Consider the following 17403-nt stretch of genomic DNA (forward strand, 5'->3'; position numbering starts at 1 on the left):
TGATGTTATTTTAATGGGCCAAAAATTCGCTTTTCTTTCAAAAACAAGGAAATATCTAAGTGACCCCAAACTTTTGAACGGTAGTGTATCCTCCTCTAAAGCGCTTTTAGGATGGAGGATAACGTGGGTCAAACATGCCAAGCGCACATGAGTTATTCAGACGGAGAGATATCCCCCTGATGTCTTCGCAACCAAAGGAGAGAGGAGAGTAGAGGGGAGGAGAGAATTTCTTCATCACCATCTAATCTGAGCCAGTAGTGGCCTGTAAAGTGGCTTTGAGGGAGTTTAGTCATAGACCTGTCCTGCATGCTACACTAAGCATCAGAGGCATCATGCCCATAAGGGGCACATATTTGTCCTGTTTAAAATGTATTATTATAATTTTAAAAAGTATAATACTGTAATACTACTAGCCAATTTTATGAAGTTGGCTTTAGTTAGCCCAATCTCCCAACTTCATAATTAGCTACCAAGAAGCCATTTCAGGCTATCAATCAAGTTAGAGTAGCTAGCTTGACTAACTATCTTAGCTGGCATGCAGAAATACAAGAAATACATGTACTGCAAGAAATACATGTACTGCAAGAAATACATGTACTGCAAGAAATACATGTACCGCAAGAAATACAATAACCACCAGTCAGGAGGATACAGACAGCTTGAGTGGTATGCTTAGATATGCAGAAAAATACATACATATACATGTTTTGTTTTTTTACATAGAATTAAGCATAATGATTATGTGTCTAGATTGCAGGAAAAAGCTGCTTCAGGTGTTGAAATGTGCGAAATTCCCCAACTTACGGATGGGGGCAGAGCCCCCTCCGGGCCATCCCCCAGCCATCCTAGTACCTTGTGCCCCTTCGGATTTTTGGGGTGCATAACGCCCCTCCTAAGCATGAAGTACACAGAGAAATAGACTAATATAATTATGCCAAAAAAACTAGTTTTATTTTATATATATTATATAGATGGAAGCACACAGTATGAAACAAAAACAAAATTCCCTGAAGTGTAAAGCAGAAACCAGGTTGTTTAATTGAAATATTAATGTCATGATGAAGAAGGAAGGATCATGAAAGAGAGAGAAAGAAAAGATCTAGATGTAATGAAGGAAGGAACTCAAAGAAAAGCATCAAAGACATAGACAACACTTGATTCCCACAAAGGCCAAACTTCAAAAGGCTCCTCCATGAAAACACTATATTGCTTCCAGAAGATTATTGCAGCATCAATGCTGAACAGGAAGCACATATTTTGCAAAAGTGTGTCTTCTTGATGCGTCTTTGTATCAGGAAGAAAGGGTCTGGGGTCTTCCAATAGGTGGCCTCCTCACAAATTACAAGAGCTCTCTGATGCCACAGCCCTGTTGCTGATTGACTGTGATTTAGAATCCTGAAATTACAGTGCCTTCAGAAAATATTAATATCCCTGGGCTTATTCCACATTTTGTTGTTACAGCCTGAATTCAAAATTGATTAAATATGTTTTTCTCACCCGTCTACACTCAATAACCCATAATGACAAGGTGAAAACAGTTTTTTAGCAATTTTTGCAAATTTTGTGAAAATGAAGTACAGAAATGTCTTATTTACATAAGTAATCACACCCCTGAGTCAATACATGTTATAATCACCTTTGACAGCGATTACAGCTGTGAGTCTTTCTGGGTAAGTCTCTAAGAGCATTGCACACCTGGATTATTGTATTAAATGCTTGAAAGGCTTTGAAGTTGGTAGTTGATTATAGCTAGACAGCCATTTTCAAGTCTTTCCAAAGATTTTCAAGGCAAAACTTTAACTAGGCTACTTAGGTACATTCAATTACATTTTGGTAAGCAGCTCCTGTGTATATTTGGCCTTGTTTTAGGTTATTCCTGCTGAAAGATGAATTTGTCTCCCAGTGTCTGTTGGATTACAGACTGAAATAGGAATTTGCCTTGGCTCAGCTCTATTCCATTTCTTTCTATCCACCCCAAAAAACTCCCTAGTCCTTGCCGATGACAAGCATACCCATAACATGATGCAGCCACCACCATGCTTGAAAATATGAAGAGTGGTACTCATTGATGTGTTGTGTTTGCCCCAAACATAACACTTTGTATTCAGGACAAAGTTAATTTCCTTGCCACATTTTTTGCAGTTTTACTTTAGTGCCTTATTGCAAACAGAATGCATGTTCTGGAATATTTTTATTATGTACAGGCTTCCTTCTTTTCACTCTGTCATTTAGGTTAATATTATGGAGTACCTACAATGTTGTTGATCCATCTTCAGTTTTCACCTATTAGAGCCATTCAACTCTGTAACTGTTTTAAACCATTGGCATCAAGGTGAAATCCCTGAGTGGTTTCCGTTCCTCTCCGGTAACTGAGTTAGGAAGGACGTCTGTATCTTTGAAGTGACTGTTTTTTTTTTGTTAGGTAAAAGAACAATCTAACAATAAGTTCACTTTTTTGCGAGGCATTGGAAAATCTTCCTGGTCTTTGTGGTTGAATCTGTGTTTGAAATTCACTGCTCATCTGAGGGACCTTACAGATAATTGTATGTGCAAGGTACAGCGATGAGGTAGTCATTCAAAAATCATGTTAAACACTATTATTTCACACAGTGTGAGCCCATACAACTTATTATGTGACTTTTTAAGCAAATCCTGAACTTATTTAGGCTTCCCTTAACAAAGAGGTTGAATACTTATTGATTCAACACTTTTCAGCTTTTCATTTTTTATTAATTTGTAAGAATTTCTAAAGACATAATTCCACTTTGACATTATGGGGTATTGTGTGTAGGCCAGTGACACAAAATCAAAATTTCCTCCATTTTAAATTTGGGCTGTAACACAACAAAATGTGGAAAAAGTCAAGGGGTGTAAATACATTCTGAAGGCGCTGTACCTCCAGCTTTGTCCACATAGTTGCCTTGATCTCAAAATGAGTTAATGGACCGAAGAACTCTGCATATCCATCCCCACCAACCTTGTATTAGAAAAGAGCAGTAGAGGATTCATGGGATAAACAAGATTGTTGAGATTCCTGTTTTATCTGTATGGCTCTATGCTTGTGTTAGATGACGTGTACAGTACATTTACATAACGTATAAGCTCTCTGAAGATAAACCTTTAAATCTGCGTGAGTAGATTATGAGCTATTGCCAATTTCCCTTATATTCTGAAACAGTCAGACACTTGAGTTTGATAAGTGAAATTCCTGTGGTTACAAAGATCTCGTGCTTTGCCTCCTCCATAATTAAGTTGCTGCTCTGAAGTGTTCCATCCTCCTCTCCTTCTCCAGATGTCAGTAAGTTGAATGAGCACAGAGCTCAGATCAGATTTAACAAATCATAAATCAAAAGAACAAACAAAGCTTCAGGACTTTGAGGAACTGGGGATATCAATACCTGATCATAGTTCCTCTTTCAAAACGGTCCTCTTATTCACTGCTTATTGTTTCCTATGTACTCAGTCCATTCAACAGCAGGTTTCTATTCCATGTGATCTTGCGGAAATGGATAAACATGGTTGTTGAAACGCAATATATGAAACGCAATATATAACTGTTACACGAAGAAGAAGAAAACATATGTGAACCATTCAGGGTTTCATGAATGTATGATTGTCACTAATGTTGACTACGGTAATGACTCAGTGTGTGTTTTTTACCATGTGTGCGTAGAAACATGTGTATGTGACATATGCATTCAGTTGTGTTTGTGTACGTTTCCTACCCCTCGGAGCCGATGCTGGCAAGTGATGGAGCCGCCGTCCCCATCCAGGAACGCCCAGAGAGCACAAAGGGCCTCTTTCAACCACGCTTTTAACGCCAATGTCCCACACCCACACTGTCATCCAGACACCCAGAACCACACAGCCTGGAATCATTATGGAATGTTCTGTTACTGTAGCCTACTTCGACAGCAGTAAAGCATTCACATGAAAAGGCACATTAAGAAAAACCTCAGAACCAAGGAGGGAAATTATGTAATGAAAAACCTAGCACCAAATCTGCCCAGAAACTGTCTCCCCTGCTGCTGTCTCAGCAAAGCTGTGTGTCACACTAAAATTGCTCCCTTCTCCATTGCTTGTGTTCAGCAATGAGTGGATGATATCCTGTTGGTTTTCCCTACTTCTCAAGCCAAGTACAGCATGCGACTCCGTGGTTAGACTACAGGAACACAATACCATTTTGGGGGGGATGATTCGCTGTGCTTAGAACAATATTTTAGTTCCAGTAGCTGCCCAGAGAGCTCAGGTGGACTACAGGACATGTGTTTAAACAGTGTGTCTTGCCAGCCAGGAGCTTCCGAGGACTGCTCTGTGTAGGGAAGACCACTAGTGGATCTGACAGACTCCACAGTCTTATCATTTCAACCCTGAGAGAAGAGGAACAATACTATGAAACATAGAGACGAACCCCGATATCCCTGTACTGTACATCAATCTGAATATCATGAGAATCCCTGACCTGGAATGCACGTTAAGGAATAATTGAGTGTTCTTTAGTGGGTATCTAATGTAGAAACACATGGTCCGCGTCGAGGTCGGTTTAAAAATGTAATGTTGTTATGACACTGGGACACAGTACATCAGGGGTGTCGGACAACGTTTCAGTAGGGGGCACAAACCTGATTATTCTCATTCGGACGCTGGTATTACATAAACGTACTAAGCTGTAGGTTAGCTACATAGGCCTACTGTAAATAAATCACTCATGAGTATGCATGAAACTCACAGCACACTATTGTGATGAATCACAGGCACCCTCTAGGGATCAGAATTGGAGATGCAGACGTTTGACATGAGCGCTTGACGTTTTAATGAGGCAAACAAGCAGCAGCACTATATCTGTGTTCAGTAGAGGGTAACATTCACATTCTGCAACAATCCACGTACAGTGATGGCGCTTATCCTTGTGGAATACTGTACCTCAGAAGTCCTAGCTCCTGTTATGACAGTATACTGTTACTATATAACAATACGTTTAATAACATGGACAGTCAAGGGTTTGGATTAACGGAATTTAGCTTAACGGAATTTCACCACCTTTGAAATGGGGAAAAGCAGACATAACAGTACAGTAGTAGTAGAAATATAAAAACTATCAGAACTTCATTTCGGTAAGTCAACTATCTTTCAACTATTATTTTAAAGTAGCTGCCCAGTGAAAATATCACTTTTAAAAGTTAATATTCTGTTAACTCATATGCAAATAAGGTTGTTGACTTGTCCTATATTTGTATTTGTGGCCAATGCATAAATTGAAGAAAAAAACAAATAAAACCATCTCAAACATACAGTTTCAAAATGCTTGCTATTTCCTCATAGAATATGATGTCATCTCCCTGAGGCGGATGAGCTGGCCAATCAGTGGTTTAGAGGAGGATGAGCTGGCCAATCAGTGGTATACTTGAATGAATATCTTATGACCATTATACGCCCACACCATTCTGTTGTTGGGGTACGCCTACACCATTCCAAAACAAAAAAGCTGCTTTTCAACATACTTAATTACAATTTTTGTAAGGAAAACTATTTCCCTCATATTGTAAGCATTAATAATCATTTCATAGAAATCTGGAAACACTGGATAGTTACTTCAAGTGACAATACTGTACTCTTCAATGGTCATTCATTGCCAACATCCATATCATACTAATGTTATTTTACATAGCTCTTTTCTCCTTTAGATAACAGCTTTCATCCCATCTTTCTGTGACATAAGTAAGCACATTTTCCAATCAGGTGACAAATCATCAATATTAAGCAATACATTTTCCTTCATTTTATGATACTGTACCATAAATTAAGTCCCAATACCTTTCTGTCATTTCAAATCATTATACACTGAGACAATGTTCTTTGCTTAGATCAATGAGTGAAGTCTTCTCTCTATGGCTGTTTCTTCCCCTCGCCCTCTGGTGTGCCCTTCCCTGCTGCAGGACTCTTAACAGCTCTGGGAGTTTTGGTAGCTTTGGGTGGCCTCTCCAACTTCACTAGTTTCTCCTTTTTAACCGTTGTCTCCTCCTTCTTTAGAGTTTCTCCTAAAGACTCCTCATTATCTGACCCCTCCCCCTTGTCACCTTTGACCTTTCTCAGCTTGTGCTTGCCCTTGACTGGGGCGGAGAAAGTGAGCGAGGCCTTGTTGAACTCCAGAGGGAAAATGCCCACGTCTCCGTCGAAGCGGTTCTTGGCCACCTGGAGGGACCTCCGGCCGGGGCATGTCACCAGCTTCTTCTCCTGCAGGATGAGCACGTTGTCCGCCTCCTGGCTGGCCTGGTAGACAGGAATTTCAAAGATTACTAGTACCAACACATATAGGTTAAAAATACATTGGTGACAATGTGTGTTATGGTGAATCTCTTTGATTGAAAAAGAATGCGGGTCTGTGAAACTAATAGATATACAGTACATGGAACTGTTTTTGATAATGTTGTCACAAGCACCACCTATCGATCAAACATAGCGATGCGCCCAACAGAATGACAGGTGTAATAAAAGCACTCAATGCTTTAAAGAGGCAAACAAGGAAGCCGCGTTATATTTATCTGTCTACATTTATATTGACATGTTTCAGTATTAGATTTAACCCTGTACTCACCTTGGCTGTTCCAAAGATGGACGCTGTCTGTAGTTCTCTGTCGTCCTCCTCTTTCCTGGGGTGAATGATCAGAGTGACGTGACAGCTGCTGTTGGTGGCAAACTTCCTGAAAGCTCCGATAATGTGGTCCTGGACGGCAAACTTGTCTACAGAGAGGTGCTCCTGGCCCATCATGAACTGCAGGTTGTCAATGATCACGTGACTGATGTCGTAAAGATAGACAGCGTGTTGCATGGTGTCCAGCACAGCTCTGCAGAGGGAGAGAGGAGGAAGTTATTTACAACTCAAGCTGTACAGTACATCTACTGATTGACATATCACTCAACACTTTCAGAGGACTCACTTGACGTTCTGCTGCCCATGGAAGGTCATGAAATAGAGGGGCAGGTCCTCAAACCTGTCGGCCCACGAGTCGTACTGGTCCAGGTTCTCCTCCAGCCTCTGCATGGCGAACTGGGTCAGCATGATCTTGGCCAGGCGCACGTTGTTGATCTCAAAGCTGCCCCACAGCGTGTTGACGCCCTGCATGCACAGGTCCAGGGCAAACTCACTGATGAAGGTGGTCTTGCCGCTGCCCGTGGGTCCTGGAGGGGAGAAGAAAAAAAGGGAGGAGAGGTACGTTAAAGTTAGAGCCACTATCAACATAGTCTGGTAGCAGATTGATCATTTGCTTTTGTTTTGAATTACACAGTAAAGGAATATTCTCACTCAGTCTAGTGTCAGGTTAAAAATCAACCCCAATTTGAAGCATATTCTACCATAACTGGCTATATACGTCTGTGTAGAACAACATGATCAAATGACAATATGTCATCCTACTATACGCTATACCTGTGAAGACTGTCAGTTCCCCTTTGCGATGACCCTTCATGATCCTGTTGAGCTCTGGAAACCTGATCCATTTCACCCCAGCCACCTGTTCCGTGTTGGCAAGCTCCCCGTAGACGTCCTCCCTGAGCTGCCTGAACGACACAATGGACTTGTGGGCGGCGGGGATGGAGGCTTTGACGATGCGGGCCAGGTTCCTGCCCTGGAACAGGGCCTCCAGAGGACAGGGCTGGAACTCCCCCGGGCGCACTAGGGAGCAGCGCTTAAGACCCAGCTTTCTGGAGAAGATCTTGGAGGCCTCCCAGGAGCGCATGTCCCCTCCCAGCCACAGGGTGACCCGCTTGAACTGCTCCAGGTAGGGCAGGAGAGCTGGGGGCAGGGTGTTAACACCCCGGGGCAAAGCCACGCTGGGCAGGCCTGTGGCCTGGCTCACTGCCAGGGTGTCCACCTCCTGGCCTGTCAGCACCACCTCAGAGTCCATGCGTCCCACCAGAGGCAGTCCAAACAGGTTGTGGTAGGAGCCAGCCTTGGGCACCGTGGCCTCGGTATAAGCCACCGTCCCGCCCTCCATGCTCTGGGCGGATAGCAGCTTGACGCCTCGCAGGCTGGAGTCCCTTCCACCAAACCAGGGGAACACCAGGCTCTTGGTGGGCTTGAATAACCTCACCGCAAACTTTTTGAGCGTAGCGTTGGAGATCTTGCTGATCTGGAACATGGTTTTGACTAGCTGCGCCTCCTCGTCAGGGAGGTCTGAGAAGGGCACGGCACTGGACCAGATCCTCTGCACCTCCCTGAGCTCCTGTTCATTCTCCTCCCGCTCCTCCTGGCTCTCGGGGTAGCCCAGCAGCACGTGAGGGCTGAGGGAGGCCTGGCCCTCCTTCTGCATCACCTCCAGGCAGTCCTGCAGGTCCTCCCAGCTCCCCTCCACCAGGGTCTCCTTGCACAGAAATTGGCCTGTGGTTTTGTCAATGAACATTGTAAAGCTCTCCCTCCCTGTATCCGCAGGGACACCCACAGCCGAGTCCAGGAACATGCTGGGGGCGTGCAAGCAGCTGTAGCCATCGTGGAATGGGATGTCTTTAGAGCGTAGATATTGTTTGATATCGGTCACTGTAATAGGGTCGACAGGAAAGTCTAGGATAGACTTGGTATCCTTTTTGTAGCTCCTGGTACAACTGATTGACAATGACATCCCCCATAGTTGTCCCTGAGGATAGTATGAAGGAATAGCAAATCTTGGGGGGTGTGGCTTGGTTAGGATTCTGACAAGGGAGGAAGAGAGGCATCTTTGGGGAGGCATCCTTGGGGTGCTACGGGCTGCCACCTGCAAGAGACAGGTGGTCCCTTTCAGGAACCAGCTCATCCACATTTGTTACCTGTTCAAGACATTGGACCTGAAACATACAAAAGAAAGGATTACACAACTAGCAAGGAAAAACATAGCTACGCTAATCAGTTAGCTAGTAAGCAACATACTGTACATTAGAGATCCCAAATACATTCAGCCGCGGGACAATTTTTTTATTGAGCGTATAGTCAGGGCCGGAACCAGGGTTTATGTTAGCCGTTAATTGCCGGCCTTTGCCCCCCCCCCCCAGAAAAGAAAAGCAGATAAATAAAACTGTTGCTCGCCAAAATGACCGGAAAAAAATTACATGGCAAAATAATGCTTTTTATTCATTGTTGGAAATACCAGTTGATGGAAATACATTTGACCTTCATGCTTATAGGTCTATAGGTTAATTAGCATTATTTAGTGGAATTAAATTGGTCTGTGTGTATTTTTGTAATTCATCATGTATCTTATTTATCCAACACAACTATCACACACACACACAAGCCTTTCACAACCATAAGACCAACTAAAAATGAATTTATTTAATCAAAATAGTTTAACCTGCTTTTTATTTGGCTTTCAAGTATCTATGAAAATGCCTTTTTTTGTTACAAATTTAACTAGAACTATGCATAATGCACTAACTTCTTGTAGCAGGCATCTGGTTATAGAAAATGAACACTGGTCTCAACAACCTCAAGGCCTCGTGCTAGTGATTAGCCAGCTAATCTTTATATTTCAAGTTTAGCCAACTTGGATCTATTTGCTAGCCAACCAAGTTGAACTGTTATGAACACACCCTTCTGTCTGTCTCCAACTGTTTGAAAAGCATGTTAGGCTGTCCACTTCAGCACTCAGCAGTCCCGTTCTGTGAGCTTGTGTTGCCTACCACTTCACGGCTGAGACGTTGTTGCTCCTAGACGTTTCCACTTCACAATAACAGCACTTACAGTTGACCGGGCAGCTCTAGCAGGCCAGAAATTTGACAAACTGACGCGTTGGAAAGGTGGCATCCTATGACGGTGCCACGTTGAAAGTCACTGAGCTGTTCAGTAAGGCCATTCTACTGGCAATGTTTGTCTATGGAGATCGCATGGCTGTGTGCTCGATATTATACACCTGTCTGCAGTGGGTGTTGCTGAATTCACTAATATATACTTTTGTATATATAGTGTATCTCAAATGGCCAGTAAATCTAAATTTTCCAGGTCACCCAGTCCGGCGCCACATTTTCCTAATGGAAACCATGGCCAGAACATTTAATTAATTTGTACACTGCAAATTGACCACAAGAAGCCCAAACAAATATAGTTAGCTAGTATTTGACAAAAATAAAATAATTTCTTGATAACATTTGTTTACGATTCCATATCTATGTCTCTCTATTTATGCTGGAAATACTTGGGAACAGATTTCCTAAATAAAAATAGCTTAGAACAGATTTCCTGGGGATTTTTGTCTTTTGTGTTATTTATTTTGCTCAGAAAACTTGGGGCCAAATAAAATCTATTTCGGGCCGCCAATTGGAGAACCCTGCTGTACATTAACCACTAGATCAGGGGTAGGCAACTGTTCCTGGAGGGCCGCAGGTACTGCAGGATTTTGTTCCAACTAGGCACCACACCTCTGACCAACTGAGATAATAGATCAGTTAAATGACTGCCTAAATTTAACACACCTGGTCTTCCAGGTCGGTTAAATCAATAACACGTGGCACTCCATAACCAGGGTTACCTACCCCTGCACTAGATTGCTGGTTGTTGTTAACCAGCTAACTACCGGTTTCCACTGGCTATATTGTAAACATTCATGGGGGGGAAAAGTAGCTTTTTGGTCTTAATTTAAGGTTAGTCATAAGGTTTGCTGTGTGGTTAAGTTAAAATCACATGTTAAGATAAATTGTAGAAATTGGTGTGGTTTATGACTTAGTGCCGTGGTAATTAGCTAACTGACGTTAGTAATTTGTGACCTAAGCTAGCTAGCAACATTTTTACAGGGGTGTCAAACTCAAGACCTAGACAACCAGGTGAGGGGAGTTCTAAACTAAACAGTAACCTTAATTCATCAATCAAGTAATGTTACTTGATTGACGAAGGGAGGAGCGACATACCGCAAACACTCGGCTCTGCATGGAATGAGTTTGACACGTGATTTAAGAGGCCAAAAAGGAAGGCAGAAGTGGACAACAGCGAGGTTGCGGTAGCTTTAACCTTTTATATTGATATGCATCCCCGCATACATTCTTTCAAATTAAACAAAAATTATAATGATGCACACCAACCTTTTCTTACATTTCTTCTCCCATGCATGCTTTTGTGGGCTTTTGTTGCGTTATAAAAATACGTCCGTGTGAAACAAAGCCATCAAACCAGTACTCTAATCGCATACACAAATCACACAAAGAACGCTTTGATTGTAAGTTTGTGATTGATAAATCTATTTTATATTCATATTTGATTATTTTTTACATCGAAAATCCAACTGAAATGTATAACATGTATAAATTAATTAAACATTTATTGAATCCTGTGTTTGTCTTTCCGCCCGGACTTTTCACTTGACGGACTGCATGTTCTTCTCATGTCCGTCAAATTGTCCTTTAGCTACCTAGTCCATGGAAGTTAAACATACACATTTTACATTTATATAGATGTCAAAGTATTTATCAATATTGCAAAATGACATCTAGAGGCACCCCGAGTCGCTTCCTACAAAGTGTTCTGCAAAACGGGGTGGGTCGGTATGTTTGTCAACTGAAGCGCATTTCCCTCATCTTCTCCAAGAATGGACAGAGCTCTCTGGGAGCCAGGTTAGTGTCATAAAGCTAGCTAGCTATCTAGCCTATGTGGTTAGTTACCATTTATTATCTAGTGTGCTTTCTATGCCTGTGATATGTGGTTGTCCCACCTATTTATCTTAAGATTAATGCACTAACTGTAAGTCGCTCTGGATAAGAGCATCTGCTAAATTAATAAAATGTAAATGATTATCAACAAATCCTTTCTTAGGGAATTCATCGAAGAAGGAGTGGTGGATTTTGCCCAAAATAACCCTGGAACCGTTGTCTACGTATCTCCTCAGTCATGCAGGATCCCTAAAATTGTTGCGGAATACTGTAAGTGTGAATTGCATGATATTTTGTATGGAGAAATGTGTTAACGTCGATGTATTAAATATTGTTCCGCCATATCAGAATTCACTGCTACAGTAATATGAACGCGTCACATTTTTGTGGATGCATTACACAAACATTACGGTAGGTGGCGCCAGAGCCATGTTCTCTGTCATTGAGTGTGATCCAGGATCATTGTGCATTGAAAACCAATGTCGTTGTATAGAATATTTTTTAAATTAATTTTACATTACATTGTTTGTGATTATTGCAGTTTGGATATTCACGTGATGCAGAATGTGCCTTGTTTTTTCCTGCAGTAAACGGCAATGTGAAGGAGGAAGCCATCACAAGCAAGACGTCTCAACAGATCGTAGAGTTAATAACCAAACTGACCAACCAGTCTGGCCTGGATATCATCCGTATCCGCAAGCCCGTCCACACAGACAGCCCCAGCATCCAGGGCCAATGGCATCCCTTCACCAACCGACCCCTGTCCATTGGACCAATCGGACCCCAGAAACAGCAGGCCAACTGAAGACTGTGAAACCTCATAATACTGGCAATATTTTTGTCTGTTATCGTCACCCTCATCAGTGGTAGAACGACTACAAGTCAGGTATCCACTCTCCACAGAACTGTCCATGGCAGACAAGCCATTGTGTTTCTGAAACACCTGAATCACCAGATATGTTATAGCATATCTGCCCTTTTCGTTTGAACGAATTTTGCACAGTTATCAGAGGCTTGTCAACTGGTATCAGTGGTGTGCATACAGAATAGTTTGTGTGTCCAAACCAGTATTTCAAACTGCTCACTGCAGCTGTGTTTTACGAATAGAATAAAGTGGTCAATGTTTTAGACTCAGAAGTGACTAATTTGTGATCATTTGGGAGGGGGTAATTTAAGACCCTGGGAGGCTAGGTATTTACATGGATGATCATTTGGGAGGGGGTAATTTAAGACCCTGGGAGGCTAGGTATTTACATGGATGATCATTTGGGAGGGGGTAATTTAAGACCCTGGGAGGCTAGGTATTTACATGGATGATCATTTGGGAGGGGGTAATTTAAGACCCTGGGAGGCTAGGTATTTACATGGATGATCATTTGGGAGGGGGTAATTTAAGACCCTGGGAGGCTAGGTATTTACATGGATGATCATTTGGGAGGGGGTAATTTAAGACCCTGGGAGGCTAGGTATTTACATGGATGATCATTTGGGAGGGGGTAATTTAAGACCCTGGGAGGCTAGGTATTTACATGGATGATCATTTGGGAGGGGGTAATTTAAGACCCTGGGAGGCTAGGTATTTACATGGATGATCATTTAAACTGTTCAAGCTTTTGAATCAGTCGACTGAGTTCTCTGAAAGATACATCAAAATAATTACAGATGACTACGACAGACAATCCTAGACACATTGTAGAGATGTTTATTTTCCATGGCATGTAGCAGATGTACTCATTTACATCAACAGCAGTGTTTCAAGTTGCCATTACTTACACCACAGTTCAGACAGAATCTCAACTCACAAAATGTCTGCCAATCACCAAAACCATCTAAACAGTGTGGAATGACCCAGAAACATATGGCTCTTGAACGTCTCTATCAGCTACCCATCAATAAGAGAACAGTGAATGTCCCCAACGACTTGACTGTAAGCATGTCTTGTATGAACTCCGTGTTGTCTGCCGATGACAACATAGCTGTGGGTCGTGATGTAAAATATGTGGTCAGATAGGATTTCTGGTTGAACTTGATGGATGAGTTACAGACGGGTTGCGTGTGACTGGTCACAGGAAAGGAAATAGTATAAACCGAAGGTTGATTGTGTAAAATGCAAAGGGTGCGTGACTCATGAGTGTGGAAGGGAAGAGGAAGTGTACCTGTGACTGCAGAGCAATTACAGTCATGTGGTCATGTGTTAGCAATTTGTTTGGTGACCAAAGAGAATGGCATTACATTTTCCGGTTGTGTAGTCAGTGTTATAGATTTATAGTTTCAACAATTCATAAAATGTGAAATTGTGCCTCTATTCATTCTGGCTCGTTTTTTGACGGTTACCTGTCAGAATGTAGGTTGGACTTAAAACAGGAGATGATGTTAACCTTAATTGAATCCACTTAACTTCATACTAGTTAAGTTATTTAAATTGGGAAAAATGATAAGTCTGTTATTCTAAGAACATCTGCTGAACAGACTGCTGTTTTTTTTTCTATGGATTGGAGTTGGGTTGCCACTAGTATTAACATAGCTAATTATCACACACCGATTACAGGCAGCAGAGACTGACCAGATTAGAGTTCTCACATCACATTTTTTCCCCCCAACGAGAACTGTCAGAGCTTGACTGACACTACGGGTGTAAAAGCTCTAAATAAAGATTGCTGTTGCTTAGTTACGGCCCTAGACGCGCCACTCAGACTTGCCTTTTTTCCCACCAGTCTTTCAGCCTGTGCTGTACCCCCATACCCTGTCACAATCATATGTGTGAGTTACTCACAATGATATGTTGAGCAGTCTGTGGAGAAAACAGGGTCGTGTTCATTAGGTTCCAAAACGAAAGAAAACAGACTAAAATAGGGAGGGACTACCGGTCTTTGCATTGTATAAAACGTTTTCCATTGCGTGTCCTAATGAACATGACCAAGGCCTTGATTATCATTATCACCCAACAGCAATACTATTGGGTGTCATGCTGTCGAGACAAAAGGACGCCGTTGGAACATGTTTTGCATAATGCTGTACTGTACTGACTTCGCCCTTGGGAATTGACACACAGGATTATTTCCAGTCAATCTGATGCAAAATAGTGTTTTTTTTATCCTTTACGGGTAGTTGCACAAAACAGTTACAACATACAGTACCAGTCAAAAGTTTGGACATTCCTACTCATTCAAGGGTTTTTCTTTATTTGTACTATTTTCTACATTTGTAGAATAATAATAAAGACACCAAAACTATGAAATAACACATATGGAATCATGTAGTAACCAAAAAAGTGTTAAACAAATCAAAATAGATTTTTGATTCTTCAAAGTAGCCACCCGTAGCCTTAATGACAGCTTTGCACACTATTGGCATTCTCTCAACCAGCTTCACCTGGAATGCTTTTCCAACAGTCGAGGGAGTTCCCACATATGCTGAGTACTTGTTGGCTGCTTTTCCTTCACTCTGTGGTTTTTACCCCTTTTTCTCCCCAATTTTGTGGTATCCAATTGGTAGTTACAGTCTTGTCTCATCGCTGCAACTCCTGTACGGACTTGGGAGAGGCGAAGGTCGAGAGCTATGCATCCCTCCCCTAACCCGGACCACGCTGGGTCAATTGTGCGCTGCCCCATGGGTCTCCCGGTCACGGCCGGCTGTGACAGAGCCTGGACTCGAACCCAGAATCTCTAGTGGCACAGCTAGCACTGCGATGCAGTGCCTTAAACCACTGCACCACTCGGGAGGCCTAAATTAACTTAACAAGGAACACCTGTTAATTGAAATGCATTCCAGGTGACTGCCTCATGAAGCTGGTTGAGAGAATGCCAAGAGTGTGCAAAGCTGTCATCAAGGCAAAGGGTGGCTACTTTGAAGAATCTCAAATATAAAATATATTTTGATTTGTTTAACACTTTTTTTGGTTACCATGATTCTATATGTGTTATTTCATAGTTTTGATGTCTTCACTATTATTTTACAATGTAGAAAATAGTAAAAATAAAGAAAGACCCTGGAATGAGTAGGTGTGTCCAAACTTTTGACTGGTACTTGTATGAGAATTGTATTTTCTCCTCAAGTGCAATGATGCCCAAAGAATTACGCATGACATGGCCAATTACATGGCTGATAAAATACTAAGTAGATTGTGAAGTAGTAGTCATATCTACATCGAACCAGAAAACAACACAACATGGATGTAACACATTGATGTAACACTTTACAAGGGTATACTGAATCTCCTTATGTACAGAGCAAGAAAAGTCCTCGAAAGAGGTATAACGCAAATTAATCTTTTAGTCATTGTTCACTCAAATGTATTCTGTAGGTGATGTGGAGTTAAAGGCCCAGTGCAGTCAATAATTCAATTTTTCTGTGTTTTATTTATACTGTATTTCCACACTGAGGTTGGAATAAAACTGCGAAATTGATGATAATTCCCTTTTAGTGTAAGAGCTGTTTGAAAAGCCTGCCTGAGTTTTCAGCCTTTTTTGGTGGGATGGAGTTTTGGCCTGCCTGGTGACATCATAGTTAATAGACCAATAGGAAAGAGTTCCAAACCTCTCTGCCAATAACAGCTAGTTTTCCCCTCCCCACTTAGACCACTCCGAGAGTCATAGCAACATTCTTGCTTGAGAAATTGCACTTTGCTAAGAAGCTATTTTTGTTTCTTTTCGATTGTTTTGACTGAAAACAATCACAGTAAGGTACTTCATTGTTACCTAGAAATGATTTGATATTGAGATAAAACCGGCTGCACTGGGCCTTTGTCTAAACCTCCATTTGAATGTTGTCATGTCTGTACAGTGTGACGTGAGCGAGTATGTTTGTTGAAATAAGTGTTCCACAGTGTTTATGGGGGCATACTGGAGGTGCGTATTTGACTGTAGTAGCCAGCATATTTTCCAATTGACCATAAGTAGTAAGCACACTACAATAACCATATCCAAGTCCCCTGCCATTGGAGATTTCACGTGCTGATCGTCCTTCTGTGTATTTTGAGCAGTCATTGGCTCAGATCATCAGGGTTCCTCACACACTCCTTCCATCCATCTTCTCCATCTCTTCTGAGATCAATGTGATCTGGCTTCTTGCATATCTAAAGACAGATTCAATATAAGACAGCGGACATAAAGACTTAATACGGCAGAAATACACTCTACATATACAGTATGTCTGTTTTTTAGTTTTGGTCCGTTAAAACTTCTCTCCGTTAAAACTTTCAACATAACTTGACAGCATCAGTGAATCACCTCTAATGAGAAATGACATGCCCTACAGTATAAATGCCCAGTTTGTCATAAATGTCCAGTTTGTTCTTATCATAGGCTGAGTGAACATGCTCAACTACCCTCATTTGTGTGATTGCACTTTCGATACATCATTATTTATTTGACATGACAAGATAATAAGATAAGCAAAACACATTCATCAGGCTTGCTTGACCCCTGCTGTAGACAAGCTTTTGTACAACATCAATATAACGCTCCTGTGACATTGTGTTCTTTACACTTCCACCGAGACACCTTGTGAAAACGGCATGTGTAATGAAACACACATCATAGCGCAGAAATATTCTAAACAACCAGGTTCTGCTCGGCTATTAATGACCAATGGGGAGATGGCATGTCTTTGTTATAGCCCAGCACTAAAACACCTGATTCAACATAAATCATTGCCAAGCCCTTGATTAGTTGAATAGGGTGTTTTCATTAGTGCTGGGCGAGAACAAAAACATGCACACCCTGTGGGTCCTTCCAGGGAACAGGATTTAGGAACACTGCCGTAGCCCCTTTCCAAAGACAAGGTCACAGGCACTGTTTA

The 17403-nt window shown here is 41.8% G+C and overlaps 3 protein-coding genes across 4 annotated transcripts in view; 1 reads left to right on the forward strand and 2 right to left on the reverse strand.

The window, feature by feature from the left end:
* Nucleotides 1–4801: 4801 nt before the first annotated feature.
* On the reverse strand, nt 4802–11121 carry twnk (twinkle mtDNA helicase). Its single transcript, XM_038991278.1, has 5 exons — nt 11041–11121; nt 7427–8817; nt 6939–7179; nt 6596–6845; nt 4802–6270 (listed from the first exon to the last, which is right to left on the reverse strand). Exons 2-5 carry the CDS (start codon nt 8790–8792, stop codon nt 5887–5889), a joined length of 2241 nt encoding a protein of 746 aa, XP_038847206.1. The 5' UTR covers nt 8793–8817; nt 11041–11121; the 3' UTR covers nt 4802–5886.
* Nucleotides 11122–11316: 195 nt separating this feature from the next.
* mrpl43 (mitochondrial ribosomal protein L43) lies at nt 11317–12738 on the forward strand. The gene is made up of 3 exons (XM_038991280.1): nt 11317–11568; nt 11768–11874; nt 12192–12738. Exons 1-3 carry the CDS (start codon nt 11438–11440, stop codon nt 12407–12409), a joined length of 456 nt encoding a protein of 151 aa, XP_038847208.1. The 5' UTR covers nt 11317–11437; the 3' UTR covers nt 12410–12738.
* A 2835-nt stretch (nt 12739–15573) lies between these two features.
* LOC120046227 (semaphorin-4G-like) overlaps nt 15574–17403 on the reverse strand; it is a 34026-nt gene continuing 32196 nt past the window's right edge. For both annotated transcript variants that reach the window (XR_005476783.1, XR_005476782.1), the window contains exon 16: nt 15574–16678. The gene's annotated coding sequence lies outside the window, so the exon portion shown is untranslated. The remainder of the gene's footprint in view (nt 16679–17403) is intronic.

Source organism: Salvelinus namaycush, chromosome 4 (assembly GCF_016432855.1).
Source record: "Salvelinus namaycush isolate Seneca chromosome 4, SaNama_1.0, whole genome shotgun sequence".
NCBI lineage: Eukaryota > Metazoa > Chordata > Actinopteri > Salmoniformes > Salmonidae > Salvelinus > Salvelinus namaycush.